Source organism: Tiliqua scincoides, chromosome 3 (genome assembly GCF_035046505.1).
Source record: "Tiliqua scincoides isolate rTilSci1 chromosome 3, rTilSci1.hap2, whole genome shotgun sequence".
In the NCBI taxonomy this organism is placed as follows: Eukaryota; Metazoa; Chordata; class Lepidosauria; order Squamata; family Scincidae; genus Tiliqua; species Tiliqua scincoides.
Genome location: NC_089823.1, coordinates 68,244,427 through 68,271,453, shown reverse-complemented (window position 1 = coordinate 68,271,453; position 27,027 = coordinate 68,244,427). Strand labels below are relative to the sequence as shown.

The 27,027-nt window shown below is 43.9% G+C and overlaps 1 protein-coding gene across 6 annotated transcripts; it reads left to right on the top strand.

Moving 5' to 3' along the window:
- Positions 1-3,513: 3,513 nt before the first annotated feature.
- DDX3X (DEAD-box helicase 3 X-linked) lies at positions 3,514-26,805 on the top strand. 6 transcript variants are annotated; one of them, XM_066622444.1, is made up of 19 exons: positions 3,514-3,665; positions 5,929-5,986; positions 7,098-7,148; positions 9,933-9,995; positions 11,894-12,025; positions 13,046-13,169; positions 13,668-13,832; positions 13,919-14,018; positions 15,181-15,316; positions 19,959-20,044; positions 21,144-21,242; positions 21,328-21,488; positions 21,612-21,756; positions 22,048-22,192; positions 22,459-22,640; positions 22,737-22,854; positions 23,233-23,389; positions 24,059-24,210; positions 24,330-26,805. In XM_066622444.1, the coding sequence occupies exons 1-19, from the start codon at positions 3,621-3,623 to the stop codon at positions 24,407-24,409; spliced, it is 2,199 nt and encodes a 732-aa protein (XP_066478541.1). In that variant the 5' UTR covers positions 3,514-3,620; the 3' UTR covers positions 24,410-26,805. The 6 variants fall into 6 exon arrangements, with proteins under 6 accessions (XP_066478541.1, XP_066478540.1, XP_066478543.1 ...); XM_066622443.1 differs by having other exon boundaries at positions 22,048-22,237; XM_066622446.1 differs by lacking the exon at positions 9,933-9,995.
- The last annotated feature ends 222 nt before the right edge of the window (positions 26,806-27,027 follow it).

Here is a 27,027-nt window from a genome sequence, read left to right as displayed (position 1 = left end):
CAATATATATATTTTTTGTTACAATAACAAGGCTTGTTAATGATTAGAATACCTATAAACATGTAAATATTAGAAATGGAAACATCTGAAACAATTACAGGCATCAGTCTTTCACTACTGGAACACAGAATGAAAATGGTTTCGTAGACTCTAGGAGTGTGTCGATTTAATTTGAGTTAATTTGATTAGAGCAGTCATTCTCAAGTTAACTCAAAGGAGTCAAGTCTCAAGTTATCAAGAGCAGTCATTCTCAAGTTAACTCAAAGAAGTTAATTTGATTAGAGCAGTCATTCTCAAACTTTTAGCACCAAGGCCCACTTTTTAGAATGAGAATCTGTCAGGACCCACTAGAAGTGATGTCATGACAGAAAGTGACATCATCAAGCAGGAAAAATTTTAACAATCCTAGGCTGCAATCCTTTCCACACTCACCCAAGTAAGTCCCATTCTGTTAAAAGCATATACAGAGTAGCCTGTTAAAAGTACAAACCTGTAACATTTCCACCAATGCGGTCATATACCATGTTAGCATCGTCTAGTATATTAACAATAAAATATTGAAATGAAATTGAAATCCACCTAGTGGGTCTTGACCCAGTTTGAGAAGCACTGGATTAAATGCAAACAGATGCAGTTGCAGATTAGAGATATATGATGTTTGATTGTTTAATTGTTCACTGCCAGAGGTTTATATACTGTATTTATACAAGTTTGTTACTGTTTTCACCAGTTAAACAGAACTGACTTCATATGAAGAATTGACCTGCACACAATTAACAGGCAAATCTAGGCCCTGGAATAACTGTGAGAGAACAATTCAGACTCTGAGATAGGCCTCATAGTATATGCTGCATACAGATAACGTTCTAAGACCAACGTGACTTTTGGCGCAATCCTAACCAACACATAGCTGTGCCAGTGTAGCGTGCACTGCATCCTGCAGTGAGAGGCAGTCAAGGGGTGCCTCCTCAAGAGAAGGGCATGTTTGTTACCTTACCTTGGGCCTGCATTGCGGCTAGGTCAGTGCTGGAATATTGGTTAGGATTGCGCCCTTTGATCTCTAGAAAATATCAGATACTGTGAGGTATCTGGAGCTTCATAGAACTGTAGGAAATTGTTTTGAAGCATGAGTTGCAGCAGAAAGAATGTGTTTATTTCATAAGGAAGCAGGCTCCAAAATGGAGTGTACGGCTGCAGTTCTAAACACACAAGGGAGTAAGCTCCATTGAAGAGAATGAGATTTACTTCTCAGCAGTCATCAAATTGCACTGTAAATTAATTACTATCTTTGGCTACTGTTTCTTCTTGTGTAGTTCTTGTTGCATATGAGGAACACAACTGTGAAAATACAGTACCACAATTGTTGCTGTGGTATTTTTCTTCAGGTAAACGCAGTTTCATGACACTTTTCTATCTAGCAGATATTTGTAGAAAAAATCAGACTAAGAGCAATTATTAAAAACCAGGCCTTTTACATAACAAAGGGCCTAATTTAAAAGTTGGATTCAGTTCAGGAATGTTTTCAAAGTCATGGCCCCAGAAGGAAAGTGTCACTGAATGAATCTCAAATTATGAGCTATCCTCACCTTGCAGGGCATTGAATTGAAATAGGGCAATAGCTTTGTGGTAGGTGGAGTACATGATTTGTATGCAGAAAGTCCTAGGCTCAATTTCTGACATCTCCCAGAAGGGTTGGGCATACTAAGCTAGGACTGTGGGTCTGTGTCAATATAAGGCAGCTTCATATGAAGCAGGAGCTCAGGGAGGGATGAACTCCAGAGGTAGGTTTTCTTCCTTCCCTCAGCAGTCAAAATCTGGGTATGCTGAACATCCCCTAGCTGAGGATTCTCACAGATGGATTAATCATTTAGGGGAAAAAGCTACACTGTTTTAAGTTTCCCTGAATGTGGTTTGAGGACATCTAGTGCAGAGACATCTTGTTCCATTTCTGTAATGCACAAACCAGCAGGCTGTAGGCACATGACTACGTGTAAGAATCTCTGTGTGTTCTGCTTTAGAACAGATGGCTGGTTCCAGTTTTGGGGGTGGGTTTGGGCAGCAGAGAAAGTTTATTCGGTGGGCTCCAGCTCAAAACGTCTGAGAAACACTGCTGCAGCCGACGAGAGGAAGGCATCTTGGAGTTGTTGCACAGCAAGAGAAGGATGGATTTTTACCTGGGGGGGGGGGAAGATGCAAACCCAAGTGTGTGGGTCTGAGGAAGGGAAACTGCCTGGTGCTGTCTTGGATATCAAACCCAAGAGCTGGTTGCTGTTCATCCAGTTGAAATGCACCTGTATTTACTAGAGCATTGATTTCACTGCATCCTGGAGTACAATTCTATCAGGGACATGCTGTCAGTGGGGAGGCAGAGCCGTGTGGGGTGCACAAGCTTTCACGCATGGGTTGGGAGTGCTTGTGCGCCCCACACTGCGGCGGCACTGCTTTTCAGGACTCCCATGGGGAGGCTCTGCCTCTCCTGCCTCCCCACCCACCACATGTCCCTGAACTCTGCATTACCACAAGTCTCACTTATTTAATGGGGCTGAGTCCCCCGTCAGTGTACGTGGAAGTGCCACTCGAGTGGGTCACCCCTGACCATTCTCATCCTCACCCCACGGCACCGATGAAGCTACTGCTGCTTCTTCTTCTGTGGCTTCCCTCCTCAGAGCAGCTACTTCAGTACAGAGGGAGCTCTGAGAGGACTGGGCAAGCGGGGGGGGGGTGCTGGAGGCTGCCAGCGGGAGGCACAGAAGGGGAGCTCCCCTGTACTGGGGGCCTGGCTCCTGTGGGCATGGCTGGCCCCCCCACCCAGCTGGTTGCCAGGCGACCGCTCCTACGTCACACACTCACACACGGGCGAGAAGAGGCCATGACACACAATGACACTCTCTCCTGCTGCTTCCCTCAGGGTGTAGGCCGCGGCCTGGCCGCTGGGCCCCCATCTGCGACTTCCTTTCTTGCCCCCCCAGCACTAGCTGCGCCACTTCAGCAGCCCCACCGAACCTAAGATGGCGGCTAGACCCAGCAGGGATGCTCACGTGACCTAGGGAGACTCTTGTCTGTTGCCAGCACACTCCTTCACTTGGACGGAAGTCTCGCGAGATCTTGAGGGGAGCGACCAGAGGGGGGAGGGGGCTTGCGCAGGCAGAGCTGAAGCGCCACGGGAGGGGAGGGGGCGAGAGAGCCGCGGGGGAGGATCTCGCGCGAGCCGCGCTGTAAACATTGTGTAGGGAAAGCTCGCGAGAACAGCCGGAGCGCCCTAGCCTGGTGCGGGAGGAGCCGCCTGCCCAGTTCTCGCGGGAGCCTTGGGATCCCTTCGCCCTCCCCCCACCTCTTGATGCGGAGCGGAGCGTTCTCCCCGCGATACCTTTTGCTGCAAGCCGAGGTGGGGGGAGGGGACCGAGAGGAAGAAGGGGCGTGGCCTGCGCGTGACGTCGGCGCGGCGGCGGCGAGGGGGCGGAGGCTTATATAAAGGCCCGGGCCGAGCCGGGGGGGTTTCAGTTAGAGAAGCGATTCCGAAGGGAAGAGCAGCGTGACGGAGCAGTTGCTGAGGCCGGTTCTACGTCTGGCGAATCCCCTTTCTCTGCGCGGAGCGGGCCCTCCCGAGACGACCTCTCGTTATGAGTCATGTGGCGGTGGAAAGTGCCCTCGGTCTAGATCAGCAGGTGAGCGGCTCCGGCCCCAGCCCCAGCGCGCGGCTCCCTCCCCCGCGCCCCCGGCCCCGCCCGGCCCTTGCGCCCCCGCCGTCTTCGGGCGGCGTGCCCGACTGTGACGCAGTTCCTTTTGCGGGGCGGCGGAGCGGCCCTGGGGGCCTCCGACCGCGCGGTGGGGCGGGCGGGCGGGCGGGCGGGCGCGAGAGCGAGAGCGAGAGCGGGCGGCAGGCAGGCAGGCTGTCCTGGCCGCTGGCGGGCGAGGGGGCCGGCGCCTCGGCTGGGGCCTGCGCGTGTGCGAGGCCGGCCTGCTGCCGGGCTTTGTGCGGCCGAGGCGCTGCTGCGTCTGCCGGGCCCCCTAGAGGCGGTGGGGGGAACGGCAGCGGGCGGGGGAAGGGTCCGCCATTGTACGTGAGGCGGGGAGGGGAGGAGGCTGGGGGTGGTTGCCTGGCGGGGGCGCGTGCGCGGTGCCTCGGCCGGGGGCGGATGGAAGTGAGGGAGCCACAATGGCGCTCTCCGGCCAGCGCGCGCCTCTCGGCGCGCGCGCCCGGCTCCTTTGTCCTCGCGACGCGTGAGGGAGGAAGGCCGCGGCCCGACGCCGTCCCCCCGGGCTCGCGCCCCGGGCCCGCTCTGCGTGAGGCTGAGGAGGAGGCGGCGAGCGGGCGGCGCCCTGCGAGGCCGGCTTCCTCTCGAAGTAGGTCATGGAGCCGGTTGGGGAGGGAAGAGCCGGGGGACCACGTGACGGCCGGATTAGTGGCTGCCAGTGAAAGCGCAGGGCCGCTGCTCGCCGCAGTGGAGCGCCGCTGCGGCCGTAAACACCTTTGCCGGGGGAGGGGAGGAGAAGGGCAGGAAAGGGCCCGGTAGCCAATCCCTGGTGGCGGGGGAGTTGCTTCTCCCTCCCCCCCACGCTGGCGAAGGAAGCTGCCTCGTGGTGCCTGTTCCTGTGTTGCCGGCCCCTGGGCAGCCCCTTCTGCTGATCGTGCTCCTTGTGCCAGCCGCAGGCGCTGCTAGCGCGGGCCTGCCCTCTGCAGCAGTAGCGATCGCTTCTCAAAGACCCTAAAGGGCCTGGCAGCTGCCCCAGGGGTCTGTGCTGGCTGCCGCCACTGGAACTGAGGGAGTGTAATGGAAGGATCTGAGATCTGCTGTCCTCCAACTTGGCCTTCAGCCCTCACTGATCTGGGGGGGAGGAGGAACTTGCTTCTGCCTCAGATCCTGCCCTGCACAAGACTTTTTGGCCAGCCCTTTATCAACTTCAAAGTCTGTGTTACTTAGATTTCTTTAACGCTATTCAGAATTCCAAAGCAACTTCTCAGGTTTCTGTTCAAGCTGCAAGCAACAAAAAACCACTGTGCAGATTGTGTCATGAACCCCAAGTATTGAGAGGTGTTTTGGGCAAGGCTCCTTCTTCTGTTACCTGGAGGGGCTTGCAGAAGGGTTGGATGCAGTGTTGTTGAAACATTACAACTTGACTGACAGGGCAATCTTATGCATTAGCGGGAGGCACAGAAGGTGTGCTCCCCTGTACTGGGCATCTGACTCCTGTGGGTCTGGCTGGGCCCCCCCACTCTGAATATAACTCAGACAAATTCTATTTTTGTGGGTCTTACTCCCAGCTAAACTGTTGGATTGAAGCCTGCAAGGTTCACTATGGGGGGGGGGCGCAGATCATTTTCTCTTTTGCATGTAAAAAAATGTGAGATACTTTGTGTGTTGCAGCAGCCATCACAATTTTTAAGTCTGAGGGTGCCTTTAGCTTCAGAGCTACAGCTCAGTTCTGTGTTTTGAAACCCGAAACTTTCAAGCTAACAAGGCACAGTCTGAAGACACAGGAAGTCATCTTGTTGAAACCAAGTAGGTCTGCGTTCTAGTCAGTGCCTGCATGGGTGACTGCCTAGGAATTTCACACTGGAAGAAAGGTGAAATTTAAATGCCCCACACTCATTGGTAAATAGGATGGTAACATTTGTAGATTTGTTCATTTAAAACTGTTGCCCAATTGAAATACTCTGAAGAGATACTGAATGGAAGATTTTTGGTAGCATTTTACTGTGTGCAATATCAAATTCTATAACTTTACCACTTAAGGAAATGTTAATGGGGAAGTTTAAGTGTCTTAACTGGATAAACTTTAATACTAAATGGTGATATTGAGATAGCTGGTCTAAACAGACACAGCATAGTCTTCTGCAGCAAGTTAATACAAATTACTCTTAAAGTGCTTCCTTTGGAGTGTTTATGATATTTGTGATTTAACAGTATGGTTTTTTGTTTTTTTAAGTTTGCTGGTCTGGACTTGAATTCCTCAGACTCTCAGAGTGGAGGAGGTACAGCAAGCAGTAAGTATTTAATTCAGAACTTAAAGTTATTGTGTTGCCACTTCCAAACAAAATGTACTGATATCTGTCTCCTACAATAGAATAGATTAGTCCTGCATAGGGACAAAACGCTTTTGGATCATTAGGTACTTGAAAGAGCAAATATTGGCGTAATTCAAGCCTAATACTGAATAGCTGTAGATCAGGGGTGCTCACACTTTTTTGGCTGGAGAGCTACTTTGAAACCCAGCAAGGCCCGGAGATCTACCAGAGTTTTTTTTTACAATGTTCGTGCCATCATAACATATAACATTTATGTGTACAATGTATGTTGGTGTACCTTGAGCCCCACTGAGTATAACAGGACTTACTCCTGAGTAGACATGCCTAGGATTAGGCTGTGAGGCTGCAATCCTAGCCACACTTACCTGGGAGTAAGCCCCATTGAGTACAATGGACCTTACTCCCGGCGTTTCCTCCCAGAGGCACCTGAAGGGGGGGTCGGCACTCCGCGATCTACTCATTTTGCCTCGCAATCTACCGGTAGATCGCGATCCACCTATTGAGCACCCCTGCTGTAGTCTCTCATATGTTGTGCTTGTTGTGCAGTAACTTGCTTGTCTTAGTAGGAACATGCATTCCAAAGGGATATGGAAGAATTCAGATTGTATTCTTGGTTTTGTAACTGGTGAAATGAAGAACTTGAGTTGTGAAAATGGGATATAACCACATGGCTTCTCATATGACATTGTGTATTTGCTTACCTTGATATACGTTGTGGTATGAATTGGTTTTTATGGAAGGTTATTAGCAAAGCACAATGTAATTGAACATTGTTGAGGGGAAATGCTTAGCTGGAGGGGTTTGTAATTTTTTCCAAGTAGTGGGATATTAATATATACTAGTGAAATGTTTAACCCATTGAAGAAGCCCTGTCCATTGTGATTGTGTAAACAAATACTTAGTGGGGGGTTCTGCATTCAGTTTTTTGCTAGAAAGCACGTGGGAGACTTGTACTTTTGCTAGTTCATAATTGAGAAGCACTGGAATAAGGCTGTAAGCTTTTACAAAGTGGAAGATTAACAAGAATGTTTCATTTCTCTCTTTTTCCTCCAACTCCCATTAACATTAGAAGGCCGATACATTCCTCCTCATTTGCGGAACAGAGAAGCTTCAAAGCAGGGTATGTTTGATATTTGACAATTCTAATTGAAATAATATTTTAAGTGCTGGTTTAATTTAATTTAATTAGGCTGAAAAAACCAAAGGCTTGTGGTGCCTATACAGGTGCTAGAGCTTTGGAATTTGAGTACATGCACTCTTAGAAATGGGGAGGGGGGCTCTTTCAAATGTATAATTAATTTGCAACATAATACTTCCTGTTTTCAAAATTGGGGAAAGATTTAGGTTTAATATAGTTAGTTAAATAGTAGAATGAGCTTGTGGGTGGGACTTGCTTGAACATCAAATCTATACAAGACAACAGGTTTAAAATGTGACAACTACTGTAACGTAGTTGCATTGATTCTAGTGCATACCGGATTGTTCTGAAATAGAATCAAGTGATCCATAGCTCTAACAAAGAACAGAGAAATGAGTCAGACATTTTTGAAAAATTGAGCTAGCAAAGGCGACCAGATTATCTAGTTTTTTTCAAGTTTACAAAGAGTAATGTTTTATGGTGTAATCTGACCACACAAGTTGATTTCTCTGGAGAAATCCATGAGTTGCTGCTTCTGCGTGGGAGAGAAAGAAAACATAAAACTATAGTTTTAAATTGGAAAGGCTGCATTTCACGCTTATGTAGGGGAATGTAATTTACTATTAAAATTGCTCATAGAGCCCCCTAAAGCTGCCATAGTCTTCATTTTTTCCAATTTGCTAATGTCAACTTTATTAGCAATCAGGGCCTCGGTCAGTGGAAAGATGAAGAGTCCAGGCTTGTTTTATAGTTTTCCTTCTCACCCCATAGTGATCTGGTGACAAGTTTCCTTGCCTTGCAAACCAGAGGTTAAGTGAAGATCCCAGGGATGAACCTCAAGTGTGTAAATAACATTTGTGCTATGAAACCTTCCCCATAGCTCAGTGAGTCAATCTGGGAAAGTTGCTATATTTGGGAAAAAGCTTGGTATTTTTATGGCAAGGAAATCCTGGTGTTTTTACCACGTTATAATTCATGTATATTAATGATACATTGTGAGGTGTTACAGTTGGTATATTGTAAATCTGTCAGTTTCAGAATAAGAATTTGTTTGATGTGTTAATCCCTGGTATAGCTGGAGAAGGACAACTCAGCACAAAGAGTAGCAGGGACCTTTTCAGTTTTTTGGTTTTAAAGGTTCCAGTTTTACTCTCCTAAGCATCTTTCAGAACACAAAGAACCTGTATTCAGATTCTCTAGTAGTTTTAAATTCTGTTTCTAATTGCCCTTGGATATAATGCAGCAGCAAAATTGAGTGCTTGTTTTTTAATAAGCAGGTAGGAGGGGTTTACACTTTCTTCTCTTTCATGACCTTGATCAACTATTGTTGTGGTTGCCCTGATTTTTCCTTTTCTGGCATATATGCTGCTTCCTTAAGATATCACAAATTTCTGATTATTGTGGTATAAAGCCACAAAAGTGGTTGCCACAAACTTTTCTGTTTTTAAAGTACTGTAAAGGAATCTTCGTAACATAGTAAATGTGACAGGTACTCTGGAACCTGTTACCTTGAAGAAGTACTTGGGAGCATCAGTAGGTTCCTGATATTCCTAATCATTTCACTGTGGTGGGAGAGGCACATTCACTCTCCTTGTGCTTGGATATTCAAGTAGCAAGACTCTTGTCACTTTTGAATGCATTCTGTGTAAAGTGAATAAATGATCTGACCCTTTTAGAGAGTTTGGAATAGTAAAGCTCTTTTCCAAGCTCTAAGAGAATAAAAATAAGTGTAAGGAAAGAGACTGGTTCTTTTCATGGAGGAAGAGCAATGCAGTGCATTTGCTTAGAGTTGAGTGGCATTTAGAAGTAGTGTAAAATTCGTGCCATGTCTGAATGTCCAGCCCAACCTCAAGCAATGAACAATCTTGCCCTTACTGGCACTTACTTGAGTGCCAATTATCTTATTGCCTTTCAAGACATGCATTCCACTCCTGTCTAAATCCTGTGTCATGATGCAGTGGTGCTAGCCCATCTTCCACTACATCCTGTGGGGGATTTGTGGCTGCTGGAGGTCTCCTGAAGTTAAAGAGATACTTGTTCCCTTTCCGCAGGGTAAGCCCTAGCAGTCATCATGGGCAACTTATGCTTGTGCCAGAGATCATTGGCACAAGTCCATGTTGCTCCTTGCAGGTGGATCAGGCCTGGGAAAGGGGGTTTGGATTTGGCATTTCCCACCACTGAATCCACCCATGCCTGTCCTATCTCCTTCCTGTTCCACCCCCTCCCTGCCCTTCCTGCTCCATCCCCTGCATTGGGTTTACCTGCTCTGGCAAACCTCTTAAAGTCTGCTGGCACACATGGGAAGGCACCAACCTTCCTGCTAGCAGGACCAGACCAGGAATGATCTAAAGTAAAGGAAAAGTACCAACTTTTAGATAGGACTGGACTGTAGGACATGCCAAAAACTAGTGAACTTATATTGCTGCTTGAGATTGTCCTTGCCTGGGGAGAGGCCATCTCTGTTATAAGTTCTTTGCTTATGTTGGAGGATTTGGAGAAGCTAGGGCCATTGCATCTGGTCCAGAGACAAACAGAACTATTTTTTCCTGTAAGAATGAGGAGAAAACATGGGTCACCTGAAAATATTCCTCTTTACTGGCAAGCACCCTTGTGGAATCCTGGTAGGTAGGCATTTCACTGACATGCTGCTGGGATAGTAATTCTTTTACAGGTTGAAGAAATTTCAGTACATATAAAAAAATTTTTTTTGAAGAACTTGAACTGAACTGCATCATAATGCTGGGAGTTCTCATGGCTCTTTTGCAGCAGGAAATGCCTATAACTATACAGCAAACTACTATTCCAATTCGATGCCACGACCAAGAAGCTGTAAGTTGGTGTCAGGCTGGAGTGATCTTAAAGTTTGTCCATTTGAGAGCATGTCTCTAAGCATACTGCAGCCAACTAACTGTGTGTTGTGCTTTGTTTCTTCAAGCACATTTATTGGGCATGCCTTTTTTGCCTACATGTTAACTTCTGTGGGATTGACTTGAATATTGGCTTAGTGTGTTTGGTATTGGAAAAACTGCTCTGTCAGTGGTTATATTCAAGTAAGCTTTATGGTTACCAACTACATAGAAGTTAAAAGGATGGGGAACATTTTATAGTGGCTGCACTTGTAAGCTTCAGAGCTTTGTTTCATTGTCCTATGAATCATAATAGTGCTATCTTGCGTTTCTGTTTGTATCTGAAAGATGTCAGATAATAGAATTCTATATATTGGAGCAGAGGTGGAGTGGGAATCTTCAGAGTTCTTAAGAATTCCATTAGTTGTGCAACAAATAACTTGTTGGTGTTTGCTAATCTTTGTACACAGTAGTCTAGTTGTCTGCTCTTAAGTCAAATATAATATGCCAGTCATAGGAATGTTAGGTGTCGTGTTAGTTGAACTCAGAATCTTAGGCATAGGATAAATGTCACTCTGGTAGGACAACATTTAAAGAAATATAACTCCCCTTTAAGTACATAATTTCTGTGGTTATGTCCCATGCAGAGTTTTCTAAGTTTGAAAAAAAATGTTTGAATATATGAATTTCCATTCTCTATAAATGTCTGTAAAGACTCTATTACTAAGCATAATCCTATAACTGCTGTGAGTTGACATCACACATTACTTTTCAATGCCATTTTTCAATAAACAGTGTATTACTGTGTATCTGGTTCTTTGCAGTAAGCATTTTAGTTGCTTATAGACCAGAGAAGGGAGATCTAGGTTGAAAAGGCAGCATTACAATATTTTTTCCAAACTACTCTATTACCTTGTGATTTAACAGTTAACCTAACTGTGAACTGTTTTAACAGTTAACCTGAGGTGGTAGTTTTTATTGTCATAGGTTTCTGTGAGAGTCTACTCTTCCTTAAATATGCCACGTTGTGCAGTCTTTGGAATCTTATGCACATTATCTTTAAGGCAGGGGTTCCCAAAGTGCCTCACAAGATTTTGGTGCCACTATCTTGGATCGCATGAAATTCTTGTGCTATTTGGGTGCTGCCATCTTGGATTTCATAAGATCCAAGATGGTGGCGCTTGGCTGAACTGGAAAGAGGCTGTGGGGACATTGTGACCCAAGTAAGTTTGGGAACCACTGACTTTAAAGTTATAGGTCTGTGATCAAAAGTGGAACTTAAAATGGTCACCAGTTCTGGTGGCCATTTGTCAAAGGCTTTGAAAAAGTGAACCAAAACTTGTGGCTAACATCCAGCTACTAAACTTTATAGTGGCAATTGCCAGTGTTGCCCTCTTATATTCTGCAATTTACTTTCCTAGGAAACAAGCAAAATTTGAAATCTTAGACCTGTACAAACAACTTGACCCACCAATGAATTGGTCTGTACACTTAATAAATAGTATAACTGAGCTTCATATAGAATATTGAACCTTGCTTCAAACTGTTTGACTAGCTTTTCTTAGGATATGCTTCTGCATGGCAGCAAGTATTGGTGCAAAAAGCTAATACTCATGTGTACCATTGCATTAGCTTTCTTAAGCGGCTCAGCTAAATGCACATCAATCCATAAATTTGGTTTGCAGCTTTTATAAATATTATTCCAATGTAGCATTCTGTCCAAGAATTTGGGGCCAAGACTAGTCTTTCCTTTAGCAAGGTACCCTTGATGTAGATTTGACACAAAAAGTCACACTAGTGCTATGGAGCTTGCAAAAACTATTTGTTAGCGCAAGTGACATTTTATCCTTTAATTGTTTGACTTTTTATTCTCTGCCAAAGATTCCCCCAGCTGGGACTCTCGTGGAGGTAATGGCTATATGAATGGATATGATCGTGACAGCCGGATGAATGGCTACGATCGTGATCGCGGTGTGTTTGGATCCAGAGGAGGATCTGGACGTGATGACAGAGGTGGGCGTGGGGACCTGTCACCTTTCATCAAACACTAAAGTAGCATCCACAGCAGCTCTTAGTTGCAAGAACTAATCTTTAGAAAGCTTAGTTTGGAGAGTAGTAATATTACAAGTTGGAACTTTTTGTGGAAGTTGAAGAGTATAGTTCAGGCAGCATGTATAAAGTTGGAGTTTGTTAAACTAGAAGTCTCCAGAATTGGACCTGTTGATTGGGAGCCCAAGAGGCTTAATTTCAGTTACAGCTGCTGTAAAGATATTTTCTTATGATCCTGGAGCCAGGACCTGGTCCAAATTTTATATGTATACAAGTGTCTTAACAGTGTAGCTGTGTGTTCAATTGGCTTAGTATGCCATGTACAACATATTCCATATTTTGCATGTGAAGAGCCAGAATGTTGTCAAAGTCTTCACCACTTGCTGTTTCATCTTTGTGTTTTAACGCTAGCTTCAGTTTACACTTGGGCATGGTGGTGGAAACTGAGACTTCCCTTCCACCCCATTGCAGTCCATATCTCAAATATGTCTTTAGTTACAGTTAATAGTTTAACTAAATGAAAAAAGGTGGTGAGGTAACTTCAAAATGTCAGTTTCCAAATTTTGCAGTTATCATATCTTTTTGTGCCTGTAGCATACTACTAGAGTATGTAGGGTCCTCATTGGACACAACTAGGCTATATTCTTGGGTTCAGTGCAGCCTGAGAGGATCAACAGCTGCATCATTTCGAACACTACGTGACCAACTTGAATCAGGTATTTTCCGTTTATACTACCCTGTGATATTGACAGCGCAACAACAGATCCCCTCCATCTTACTCAGTCAAATGTCTGAAAATGTCCTTCCAAAGATTGGCATTAATAAAGTATTTGGGAGTTGCTCTTAGAAGGCTGGCTGCTACGTATTGAAACACCTTCATGGTGATGCCTGGGATTTCTAGGTGATTCCGTGTATTCTTTACAGGTTAGTTCATGTATCTCTGCACAACCATTTAACCGGTAATTCCATTGCTTCCCCTTCTAGGGTTTGATGGCGGATGGAGTGCTGGTAGAGACAAGGATGCATACAGTAGCTTTGGCGCAAGAAGTGACCGTGGCACAGGAAAATCAAGCTTCTTTGGTGACCGTGGAAATGGCTCAAGAGGAAGGTAAAAATCTTGGTTTCAAGGGAGGGAGATTAACTCTGAACCACTGATAATAGTAACATTTTAAGCAGGAGTGTTCTGTACAGGGTGGCTACACTGTCCCTGTGCAGGCTATCAGATTGTTAGTAGAGCTGATGTGTAATTTACTATAATAAGATACCAAGTGCTAATGTTTTAATGCAGGGGAAGGCTTTCAAGTTATTGGAATACATTGCTTTATTGATGTCCTTAACTCTGAGTGATTGAAATACTGAAGTCATTTAAGTTGCTGGTGTTCTTGAAATTAATAAAATATGTTTTTATAGCTTCAAATTGAAGTTCTGCCAATGTGGGAGAATTGAACTTGTTGACTTGATGTATTCACAAGGGGAAGTCACACGATTGGGCTTAATGGTGATGAGCAACATTTAAGTGATTGAAACTGCCTAGGCAACTTTTGTTTAGCACATCACAGGAAACCATAATAGAATCTGGATCTAAATTATGTCTTGATGCAATTAGGTTTGATGACCGTGGAAGGAGCAGTGACTTCGATGGTACTGGCAGTCGTGGTGATAGGAGTGGCTTCGGAAGGTTTGATCGTGGTGGTGGAAACAGTCGCTGGTCTGATAAATGTGATGAAGATGATTGGTCCAAGCCACTTGCACCAAGCGAACGGATGGAACAGTAAGTATCAGTAGTTCTGCCATAAGTTGGTGCAAGTTGAATGCTCAGTGTTATGCAATAATATATTGGCCATTTTTTCACTCTAGGGAGCTTTTCGCTGGTGGAAATACTGGCATTAATTTTGAAAAATACGATGACATTCCAGTTGAAGCAACAGGTAGCAACTGCCCTCCACATATTGAAAGTGTAAGTGTCTTTATCACTGCTTAATATTGCACTTCTACTACTAATAGACTACAAAGAGTAAGACTCGGATTCCTGCAAATAAACTGGCTACAAGCTGAATTTATTTTCCCTTAGTTTACTGGGTAAATAGAATTTGGAATTGGAATAGTAATTGGTTACTACAGCATCACTGATTCCAAAGTTCATTTATTGCCATCTACTGAATTAATCTTGGAACAACAGAATAAAATATTTTACTGGTGTAGCTCCTCTTACGGTTTTAATTTTGGTTTTCATTTTCACTCCTAAAATGATACAAATATGGAAGAAATGAACCTTTATCTCTAATTGTATCAGAACAGAACCTTTGTTTGCCTTGATTTTGCATAATATGAACAGTTATGCATTTCTATTTTGATGTGGGTATGTCATATCTACATATCAAGGTGAAAAAACACTCTGGGAACAGTGGTGTGTCATACAACATCCTTGCTGCTGCCATTCGCGTAGTTGAATGTCATCTTCTGAACCAAAACATACTATCTTATGTAATGTAACTGTCAACATAGCATTTTAATGTAATTTATAATTTCACTCTCTACTGGAGGTATCAAGGCCCAAATCCTAACCAACTTTCCAGCACTGGCACAGCTGTACCAATAGGACATGTGCTGCATCCTACAGTTGGGTGGCACTTACGGAGGCCTCTTCAAAGTAAGGGAATGTTTGTTCCTTTACCTTGGAGCCGCATTGCCCTTATGTCAGTGCTGTAAAGTGGGTTAGGTTTGCAACCAAAATCTATTAAAACATCTGTTGTAGACTTGTATGGGCTTCCTAGCAGAAAGCTTTATACCGATTTATCAGATGGTATAAAAAACTATAGTCTTCCACAAGTTCACAAAATGGCTTACATGGCTAAATAGTTCCTGTGCCAAGAGGGTTCATAATCCAACAAAAAAAGCGTTGGCAGGCAGCTGTTACCAAAGATGACAATGGTGGGGTAAATAGGTACAGTTCTTTCCTGGTAAATGAGCCTGTCCTTGTGACATGCTGCTTGTAAAGCCCTGGTAGAATGTTCTCAGTCAGATCTGTTAGTACAATTTGTTTAGTTTAAGCAGGCGCTTCAATCACGCCATTCTGTGAAAGTGTGCGATATATTAACTATCTTTTAACAACTTTGCAGTTCAGCGATGTTGACATGGGGGAAATTATCATGGGTAACATTGAACTCACTCGCTACACTCGACCTACTCCAGTGCAGAAGTATGCTATTCCGATCATCAAGGAGAAGAGAGACTTGATGGCTTGTGCCCAGACAGGTATATCTGCAAACTGATTTGTGATGTATATTTGTATACTGATTCATGCTGTTCAGTACAATATCACACATGTTTGTTCAGAAGTCTTATTGTGTCTGCTTAGACCAGGGGTCAGCAACCTTAAACACTCAAAGAGCCATTTGGACCCGTTTTCCAGAGGAAAAAAAACCTCAGGAGCCACAAAATTCTTTTGACATCTAAAATGAAGATAACACTGCATATATAGTTTTTTTACCTTTATGCTCTTATAGGTCCCATTTTTATAATGTAGCCCCCTCTTGTAGCTTTTAGTTAGTTTTGTCATACATTCTTGTCCCGTGTTTTCAGACGCCTGGTCCTCTATGGTGTTTTGCCTGATTCCAAGGCCATTATCTGCCTGGAGAATTATGCCCACTTTAAGCAAATTAGCTCCCCTTCTTTCCCCCAACAAATGACCCTGGTTCTGCCCTGCACTCCTGCTGGACCCCCCCTCCAGGGTAGCTCGCCTGTTCAACTTGCAGAGGTCCTCTCTCCTGCCAGTAGCCTCCCACCACTACAGCAGACCCTGGGTCGTCAGCAGGTCTTGGGCACAGCAGCCACACACCAAACTCCAGTGTCTCCAGCAGTCCTTAGTCACAAAGTCAGAGTATCCAGGGCAGATTCCAAAGTAAGTCAGTCAAATCAGAGTATCCAAATCAATAAGGCAAGTCAGTCTCCTCTCCAACCTGCACTCCTTCACCAACCCACACACCCCTTCCTGCCTCAGGTGCTCCTTATATCCCTGAGGGCCCTACTGCCTTCAAGTGGCTGCAGCTGTGCAGCACACTCTGCTGGATGCCCAGGCCTTACCCTTAAAGGGGCCACTGCTGACACCGCATCTACTTCCTCACCAGATCTTCCAGGATTCCAATACATATGTCGGTTATGACATCTGACTATCTTACATGGATACTAAAGAACTCCCCCCCCCACCTTCCAGAGGCACCCTGCTGGAAGGAAAAGACTCCAGAGGTGGGGGGCAGCCACAGGCCAGCTTCTGCCCTGCCTGCCTGCCCTTCCTCACTCAGGCTGCAACCCTCTCCACACTATCCTGGGAGTAAGCCCCATTGACTACAATGGAACTTCTGAGGAGACAAGTTGGTTGGAGCTCTCAGGTTGCAGTCCTCTCCACACTTTCCTGGGAGGAAGCCTCACTGACTACTTGTGAGTAGACCCTGCATAGGAGGGGGCTGAGGTTGCAGCCCTCCACACCTTCCTGGGAGGAAGCCCTACTGACTACTTGTGAGTAGACCTGCACAGGAGGGGGCTGAGGCTACAGCCTCCACACCTTCCTGGGAGTAGCCCAGGTACTACATCGGGGCTTGCTCGAGAACAGACCAGCTGGGCGCGGCTCCAAGGCTGCCATCCCAGGCACCCTTTCCTGGGAATAAGCTTCATCCGCTGTAATGGGGCTTACTACTGAGTAGACACACAAGATGTCTCCTCTGCTGTGGAGGAAAAGCCTCTCCTTGCACTGAGTGGGGACCTGCTCAGGGAAAGGCGGGCTGCAAGGGCTCGCAATGGCTGAGGAGGAGGGCGTCCTGCTGGAGAGTTGGGGAAGGGAAAAACAGGGAGCTTAAGCCTGCAGAGCGGGCAAAATTGAAAAGGGAAACCAATGTGGAGCAGGTGGGGTGAAGGGAGCGGAGGGCAGTGAGCTCAGGGGGTGGAGGGAAGCACCCTGCCCTCCCAATACAGGTGCCTCCTGTTACCCCTTTGCCACTTTCACCAGGAGGAGCCGCAGCAGACAGCTGAAAGAGCCGCAGGTTGCCGACCCCTGGCTTAGACCCTGGTGAAAGTGTTTAAGAGTGTGACCTGTAATTAGGTATTTTCAGGTCTCAAGCCATACTTGAAAGTGCCTACATAATTTCTATTCTAAACTTATGCTAGTTGAATGCTGAGGAATAAACACTTTCCTGTTTTTGGAAAGAAGCTTTTGGGGAATATAATTCTCATGATGTAGTATACACAGCTATGGGTTTTTATTTGAGGTAGGTAACACGCTATGTGACATGTTCTTTTGGTTGGCAGAGTGTTTGTTTTTCTGATGGCACTGGTGTAGCTTAGCATCCTGTAGTTAGGATTGGAAGTATTGTACTGAGGGCCCTGTGGTGTTCCACATTCTGAAACTAAAACTCCCTGAATGAAAGGGTAGAGGGAATGTTCATCAGATTTGCAGATGAGAATTTGACAGGTGTGGCCAGTGGACCCATAACAAGATGAAGTTCAACTAAGGCAAATGTAAAGGTCCTTCATACAGAACAAAGAATTGGAGGTACAGGATGATGGAAGAGAACCTGGTTGCAAGCAGCATGTGTAGAAAAAGATGGGGGGGTTCCCCAGACCATATCCATGAATACCAAGGGATCTAGACTAGGCTTCTACTAATGCCGCCAGGTGTTTTAATGGACTACAAGCTGAACATGAGCCAGGAGTGTGATGTGGCTGCAAAACAAATGCATTGCTATGCTATATTAGTAAAAACCTGGTCTAGATCTCTTGGTATTCATGGGGATCTGTTCTGGGGACCCACACACATACACCGATAATTAAATCAGTGGAGGAAGCCACATCAGTAACTTACCTGGCAGCTACCTCAGACGCAACCAGAAGTCATCCTGCATCTCGAACACCCATTCCTCAGAGCACCTTTCAGACATGACCAGAAGCCACCCTCTAGCTGTGGGCTTGGCATCTGCAGATGTTCAAATCCATGGGTGCCAAGCCCCATGGATGAGGACAAATTGTACAGTTAGCCCACATCTTGTGTGCACTTTACTTGCACTGTTTTCAGGTGTGTTCCCCCCACCCCATGCTGAGAAACAGTTTGAATAGTACAGGTCATTCTGCCTGCTATTCCACTTACTTGGTATAGGCCAGGGGTAGGCAACCTTAAACACTCAAAGAACCATTTGGACCCTTTTTCCGGAGAAAAGAACCTCAGGAGCCACAAAACCCTTTTGACATCTAAAATGAAGATAACACTGCATATATAGTTTTTTTTACCTTTAAGCGATGTATAAAAAACTATAGTGTGTTGCATTTTTGAAGTTATTCCCAGTAGAGGCAGTGGGGCTTTCTCCAAGGAAAGTGTGGAGAGGACTGCAGCCTCAGAGCTCCTCCTCTGCCTGTCTCCTCAGAAGTCAGTTCCATTAGAGTCAACGGGGCTCACTGTGCCCTTGCACTTGTCAGCCAGAGTTGCCTGGTGCAGGAGGAAGCCTGCCTGGGAAAGGATGGGGTGGGGGGAGAAGAGGAGCCCTATGGGGGGGTTGTACTGGGCTGGGGGGGAGGCTGGGGGGACTCTCGTTCAGTGGCTGCACTTTCGAGGGGAGAGAGGGAGGCAGGCGCCGGGCTGGGAGGCGGAAATGAGCACAGCGACTGCTTGTTGCGGTGGAAGCCCATAAAAAAGGTGCATAAAAAAGGTGGCAGAACGCGGTTCCGGTGTGGTCCATTAGAAAAAAAGCCCTGTTTTTACATAGTAATTAGTTTAGCAAAGAGGGTGACAGAGAGGTGCTCTGTCACCCCCTTTGCCACTTTCACCCGGACTCAGGAGCTGCAGCAGACGGCTGAAAGCCGCATGCGGCTCCGGAGCCGTAGGTTGCTGACCCCAGGTATAGGCTATGGAGAAAGCTAGAAAAGCAGTGTGAAGTTGCTTTTCCTTCAGTTACCTCAGTGCAGTAGTCTGGCATTGTTTGGAATACTGTATCCAGTTTTGAGTAGCTGGAATGAGTTAAGAGTAAGGCAGCTAAGGGGTCTGGAAACAAAAGCCTGTGAGGAGTGGTTAATGTTTTGTATGTGTGACCTGGAGAAGACTGAGGGGAGATATAAAACCTGGCTTCAGGTACTGGAAGCAGAAAAAAAAGAAGACAGTTTTGTGTGGTTCATGAAGGCAGGACTAGAACCAATAGGTTGAAACTATAGGGGAAGTAGGTTTAGACTAGACATGAGGAAGGATTTTGTAAGAGCTGTCTGTCTTGAACAGTTGGAGGCTGTCTTGCATTGGAGGCTTTCACGTAGAGTTTAGATCAGGGGTGTCAAACAAGGCCTGCAGGCTGAATGTGGGCCCTAGAAGTAATTTATCTGGTCCCTGTTATAATTGGGTTCTCTCAGTGTGATAATTGGACTCGTATCTTGAAAATATGAACAAGATTTGTGCATTATCTTCTGTCATTTGCAGCAAATGAGTTTCTGCATGCCAACAAGGTGCTTATTTCTGGCCATCATCTGCTTAAGGATGTCAATTCTGGTCCTCAGCAAGCAACCTGAATGCTAACTTTTGGCTCCTCTGTATGAAATGAGTTTGATACCTCTGGTCTAGATGGCCATCTCTTGGGGATATGGTAGCTGCCTGAACTAAGCAGGGGGTTGACTAGATCCCTCCTCAACTATAACTTTCTATGATTATAGGGGTCTGAAAACTTGTTTTACTTGGAAGGAAGCCCATTGTGCTCAGTAGGAATTGGGTTGTAAACCCATCTTATTTGAAATACCACTGATTTATTTAGAATGGGAGTGGTTTAATGAGACAAAAGTCCAACCTATTTTGAAAGACTAGTCTAAAACTTGGATTGTTAAGGAAGTGGAAGTGCGTTTATAGATCAAGACTAATATTGCCTTTCTTTTTAAGGATCTGGGAAAACTGCTGCATTTCTTCTGCCTATATTGAGTCAGATTTATACAGATGGCCCAGGAGATGCCCTGAGGGCTATGAAGGTAAGTTCTTGTGTCTAAAACTGACTGAACACAGCACATTTGCACTTAGACCAAGTAGCAGCTTAGTGATTCAACATTGTAGTCTGTGCTGCTGCTTCTCAGCGGGCAATGTGTATAAATGAAGTACATTACTGTAGGAAACCACTGCTTTATGCCCATAATAAAGGTGGCTTTTCTGCAGGTTCTGTTACATTATTAACAGTATTTATATACATGTTTCACTATCCACTAGGGTTCTGTTCCAGAACCCCTAGTGGATAAAAAAGTGGTTAAATAGATTTAAAGACCTGCTTCCAGGTTTCTTGCCCCTCCATTGTTCCTTATAAGGTTGGGTCGACATCCTCAGGGGTTTGATCCTGGGACTCCCTGCTGATACCATAAAATGTGTTAAATAAAGGCAATTTTTAAAAAATGTGTGTCCCTTTACAATTGTGGTTTAAAAACAGCTTTTCTTACTGTTGTAGAGAAGCAGTCAGTAATTAGAAATGCAAAGGACCCTTTGTCTTTGACTGACTCAGCTGAAGAATGGAATGATCACTTTCATGACTGTGTCTCTACAACAGTAAGAAAAGCAGTTTTTTTTAAACTGTGGTTTTAAAGGAATGCATTTTCCCCCTTCTCCAGGGATCAGCGCATTCCTTCTCATTTGCAGTGGCCATTCATGTTGAATCAAATCTGTGTATAACAAGGTTGGACCTGTACTTTTCAACAAAACTTCACAGAACGGTTTTACAGAAAAAAATCAAATAGTTAAATGGCTGTCATGTCAAAACTGAGCTCTGAACAGAAGCTGCTTTTATTTTGACTAGTTTAGTCTCAGTGGTGAGCAATACTTATGGCCTCACAAGTTAGGGTACTGGAAGGAGCCATTTTGCTAGGGTGGATGTGATTTCCCAGAGCAGTCTTCAGGCATTGCATGTAGGTCTGCTTAGGTGAAAGGTGTCTGGTCCAACCTAGAGTCAGGATGGAAAGAATATGCCTTGCTGAGCAATTTGCAGGAAAAGCAGGGTAGAGTTTTTTTGTATAGTCATATGAAGAGTGGAGAAATGGTTTCCAGTAGCACCTTGCTTCCTAGATGGTAATAAATACTCTGTTGCAGGAAAATGGAAGGTATGGCCGTCGCAAGCAATACCCAATCTCATTAGTCTTGGCTCCCACAAGAGAATTGGCTGTGCAGATATATGAAGAAGCAAGAAAGGTAAATAGGAGTGCTTTGGGGGGAACTTTCCTGCAGAAAATACTTTCATCTTGGGCTCTAAACACCTTTAATTTTATTCCTGTAGTTTGCATATCGTTCCAAAGTTCGTCCTTGTGTTGTCTATGGTGGGGCTGACATTGGTCAACAAATACGTGACTTGGAACGTGGCTGCCACTTGCTTGTAGCAACTCCAGGCCGTCTTGTAGATATGATGGAGAGAGGAAAGATTGGACTGGACTTCTGCAAGTAAGTAGAAATGGCTCCATATGCGTACATAATAAATCCTAGAACCTTCTTTGATAGATTTAACTGCAGTTTATGAGTTTGAAGCCTTGGAAATCTTGATGTGAAACTTTTGATACACTCCAGGTACTTGGTGTTGGATGAAGCTGATCGTATGCTTGACATGGGGTTTGAACCTCAAATTCGTCGTATTGTTGAACAAGACACTATGCCACCCAAGGGTGCCCGTCAGACTATGATGTTCAGTGCTACCTTTCCAAAAGAAATCCAGGTATTTCGTCCAATTCTGTAGTGTTGCCAGCAGTTGAGGTCTTAGTCCAGCTTTCATTGTGAGTAACATAATGGATGATGGATGAATTGCATTCAACTTCTTGTAGTCAAGATGTCCGTAGTTGGCTGATGAGCATCTTCAAAACAAGTGACCAGCAGTTACCTAACTTCTGTAGTTTGAAGTGTACTGACGAATGTTCTAATGTTAATGCGACCAAAGATAACCTATAGCATGCCTGTTATATTGATCTGTACTTTGGTGGCTTATACAGAATCTAACATTCCTTTTTAGATGCTTGCTCGTGACTTCTTGGACGAATATATCTTTCTGGCTGTTGGCAGAGTTGGCTCTACATCTGAGAACATCACACAGAAAGTAGTGTGGGTGGAAGAGTCAGACAAACGGTCATTTCTGCTTGACCTCCTAAATGCCACAGGTAAAGACTGTTTGGGAGAATTCCAACACAACTCTAATGGCTCAGGTAATGAGAATCTATGTTAGGTGGAGGAAAAGCTCCAGACTTTTCCTCCCTGTTTTCTCCTCTATTTGAATATTTTATTTAAATCTGCATGCAGCTAGTTTGACTAGTAAAATGTTGGTGGTTGTTCTTATTATTGCAACCATAATATTAGGTTACACCACTTGGTGGTGCTGTATTAGCAAATGTGGCGTTGCTTGCTAACATGATTCTTGCTTACATAGGGAAGGATTCCCTGACTCTGGTGTTTGTGGAGACTAAAAAAGGAGCTGATTCCCTAGAGGATTTCCTGTACCATGAAGGATATGCTTGCACAAGTATCCATGGTGATCGCTCTCAGCGAGACAGGGAAGAAGCGTTGCATCAGTTTCGCTCAGGCAGAAGTCCCATCTTGGTTGCCACTGCAGTAAGTATGGATTTGGTTGTGAGGGTGGGTTGTTGGAGTGCCTTTATGTTACAATCTGAGCTTCTCTAAACTAACAACTGGGCTTTTTTCCCCTAGGTAGCTGCAAGAGGACTAGACATTTCAAATGTAAAACATGTCATCAACTTTGATTTGCCAAGTGACATAGAAGAATATGTACATCGCATTGGCCGTACAGGCCGTGTTGGGAACCTTGGTAAGACATTCCCCATTTAAACTTTTGAGATCTGCAAATCCATCTATGCAGCTGGCCCATGTCCTAGATTGCTGCAACACTTTTCAAACTTGGCTGAAACTGTCCTGGGTAGGAGAGATTTGCAGTCACAGGAGCAAATGGAAGCTTTCATTTTGGAAAAATTATTGGAATATTTTTGTAGAACTAAGGGAACTTGCTGGTTGCTTGTAAGACAGAGAATAGAAGTAAGTTGGTAGGACCAATTGGCAAAGCTCAGTATTGGTTCATACATGCTGGCATCTAAAACTAAAAGGTCTGGGGATGGATTTAACTGTTTCTGTAAACCACTGCTGTAGACATAGCATTTTATACTTGTTAATGGATATTATGTTTATCTAGGTCTTGCCACATCATTCTTCAATGAGAGGAACATAAATATCACAAAAGACTTGTTAGATCTACTTGTTGAAGCTAAGCAGGAAGTACCATCTTGGCTAGAAAATATGGCATATGAGCAGCATCACAAGGGTGGGAGCAGCCGTGGACGGTCTAAAGGGTAACTGAATTTTTTGGAGAACTGTGGGTGTAGGAATTCATGGGAGTATTTATTATGTCCTAAACAGTAATTTGTGCTAATGTAGTTCATGAGTAATACTTCTATATTACTGCTTCTGCAGTAGTAAGCAAGCTATTGGTTCTTCTGTGGCTGTGAATGAGGAATATGGCCATGATTAAGTCAGTAGTCCCTTGAGTTTAATTGTATATGGATGGTGCTTGTTTTGCCCAGGAGGTGCTAAATTGTTAAATATTCTAAACTTTGCAGTATTCTTTAAAGCCATTATGGGTAAAAGCTGGCTTATGACTAGATTTACTATCATTAACTTAAAACCCTACTAACATGTTCAGTAATAAAATGCCCAATATAGACATTGCTGTTGCTTTTAACATGCTGTATGGGGAATTGCTGCTTAAAGCAGAAGCTCCAAGGACACCCTGGGAATGTTTGTAACCCAGTAATGAGATTTCTTTGGTCTGGGAAAACTTAATACATATTTCTGAATGTAAAAACTAGCCTTATAAAAGACATACACTGTGTAGTGTTCCATGTCTAAAGCAATCCACTGCAACTGCTTAAAATAGTAAATTTGAGTTTGGGGAAGTGGAGGTAAACTATATGTCCCAAGTAGCCTTCAAGTTTTTAGCCACTAATTTTGTTCTCTTCTAGCCGTTTCAGTGGAGGATTTGGTGCCAGAGACTATCGAACAAGTAGCAGTGCTAGTAGCAGTAGCTTTGGCAGTAGCCGCACAAGTAGCAGTCGCAGTGGTGGTGGTGGCGGCGGCGGCGGCGGCAGCCATGGAGGCAGCAGAGGATTTGGAGGTGAACCTTTTTAATGTGTTTAAGAGGGAGATGTCATGTGTTGGGTTCTTGCCTTTCCATCCATTTTTTAACTAATTTTTTTTCATCTGGACATAAACTGTTTGGCTTTTGTCTTGTAGGTGGCTATGGCGGCTTCTATAACAGTGATGGATATGGAGGAAATTATAACTCTCAGGGGGTAGATTGGTGGGGCAACTGATCTACTTGCTGCAGATTCTTACCAAACAAGCTAATATGGAAACCACATGTAACTTAGCCAGACTATACCTTGTGTAGCTTCAAGAACTCGCAGTACATTACCAGCTGTGATTCTCCACTGAATTTTTTTTAAGGGAGCTCAAGGTCACAAGAAGAAAGGAACAGAAGCCCTACTTTGAAGATGGTTCAAAGACTCCATTGTAGTCAGGATTAACTCCCCTCCCCACCCTCTCTCCCAACTGTATTTATAATTTTGTGACTGAGGATCATTTGTTAATGTACTGTGCCTTTAACTTTAGACAACTTTTTATTTTGATGTCCTGTTGGCTCAGTAATGCCCAAGATTATCAATTGTCTTGACAAAATTACTCAACTTGGGCTTTAAAAAAATCAAACCTTGGCACGCAGGTGTGATACAACTTACAGGAATCATTGATTCATCCACTTAACTACAAAAAACTTATGCGGTGGCCTGCATTAGGGCTTTGATACTTGGAGATTTGAAAAATAAAACATCTTGAAGCATATCAATGGAATTAGTTTCTAATGTGGCAAAACTGTACTAAGTTAAAAGTTGATTTGCTCACTCTATCCTGGATAGGTACTTCGAACCTGTTAGTCTTTAATAAGCCATTCCAGTCATGATGATGAAGTGATGTATGGATATGTGCATACATACAAGCAAGCACTATTTTCAATGCAAGTAAACACAGCAATTCCAGTGTTTAGGCAGATAATTAATGTGAGCTAGCCAAATGGAGGCAGAACATTACAGGGAATGTTTAAAAGGTCTGAACTTGAAATAGTTTTTAGGAGAGTTCATCTACTTAGACTTTTCAAAATTGCCTGCCATATAAAATTGAAATGGTAGAATGGCTGACCACAACAGTAGGGTCCACTTTTAAGGACTTGACTGATTTTTTTGGTCTTAACGCATGCTAGTGTTGATGTTTTTTGGTCAAGGGGGAATGAACAGGAAGAATTATGCAGCAGGCTTTATTTTAATGCAGATTCACATTACTCTGTTCAAGCTGCGTTGAAGTGTTAACTGGCTTACTGTAGACTTGTAAAATGGCTCCAGAAAAGTAACAAATTCTGAGATCACAGAGGTTGGAATGTACATAACTGCACAAGGTTTCAATTCTGCTATCAAGTGCAGTTTTAGTCAGTTTTAGTTGCATAGGTTTCCATTGTATTTAGTCTGTTATGCTGAATCTGGCCAAAGATAAGTATTTCCAACAGTAAAACGCCTCTGCCACTTAGTTTCTCTGAGTTAACTTTTGTGGCCAGAGCCATTACCAACTCTTAGTCTAAGTGGCATAGGATAACAGCAAAATCTCCTAAAGTGCAATAGATCTTTTCAAGTGTATTGTGCCTTGTTCTAAACTTTAAGTAGGTGCACTTGACAGTATTTGAGGTCATTTGTTATGGTGCTATTTCAATTAGTCTAGATTTAGGCCCTTGTACATTTTGCCCATAACTTTTTACAAAATTCTTTTATTGCACATTCAGAGAATTTTATATGTCTTGTGTGCGTGTCCTTAACTTCCAATCTTATTTTGTCTCTTGGGAGACCGAACGCAGCTTGTCTAAGGAGAAGGAAATAGATTCTAAAACTGGGACCATGGGAAAATGGTTGGGAAGAAAACTATTTGCACACGACAGATTTCTAGATACTTTTTGCTGCTAGTTTTGTGTAATATTTATTGAACATTTTTGACAAATATTTATTTTTGTAAGCCTAAAAGTGATTCTTTGAAAGTTTAAAGAAACTTGACCAAAAGACAGTACAAAAACACTGGCACTTGAATGTTGAATGTCACCGTATGCGTGAAATTATATATTTCGGGGTAGTGTGAGCTTTTAATGTTTAAGTCATATTAAACTCTTAAGTCAAATTAAGCAGACCCGGCATTGGCAGTATAGCCATAACTTTCTGATAGTAAAACAAAAATTGGCAACTTTAAAAATGAAACATGCCAAGGTTTTGATACACTTGTCTTAAGATATTAATGAAACACTTCAAAACACTGATGTGAAGTGTCCAGATTCTCAGATGTTTGTTGCGTGAGTTTTTGTTTAGTTGTGTGGTGTTTTTTTTCAGTGAATGTCTGGCACATTGCAATCCTCAAACATGTGGTTATCTTTGTTGTATTGGCATAATCAGTGACTTGTACATTCAGCAATAGCATTTTAGCAAGTTTTACAGCCAGCAATATTCTTCAGTTCAGATAAGGATTCAATCATATGCAAAGAATGGATTTAAACTTGCTGAGTGTAAAGATTTGAACTTCAAGTCACTGTAGGTTTAGTACTTGCTTATTGTATTAGTTTAGGTGCGAGCACTGCATGTGCTGTGCATTACTCAATTTTAATAAAATAAAAAGTTGAAATGCATGATCTATGCCTTCTTGGTCTTCTGTTCTTTCCTAGCATCTGGGTTAAACATCAGAGCTTAAGCAACTTTTAGCATTTACTCATCTGCCCTGTTCAGAAGCATTCATCACTGTCTTGAATGTGCAAGAGTTACTATGAAACCTGCAGTTGAAGTAGTTCATATGCTCTGCTGCAGGATCAAAGTGTGATGAACAAGTGATGCAAGCACATGTCATTCTATCA

Coding starts and splice junctions, on each gene's coding strand:
- DDX3X (XM_066622443.1), top strand. CDS start 3,621: ATGAGTCATGTGGCGGTGGAAAGTGCCCTCGGTCTAGATCAGCAG. Junction 15,317..19,958: donor GATGGCTTGTGCCCAGACAG/GTATATCTGCAA, acceptor TTTCTTTTTAAG/GATCTGGGAAAACTGCTGCA. Junction 21,489..21,611: donor ATTGGACTGGACTTCTGCAA/GTAAGTAGAAAT, acceptor GATACACTCCAG/GTACTTGGTGTTGGATGAAG.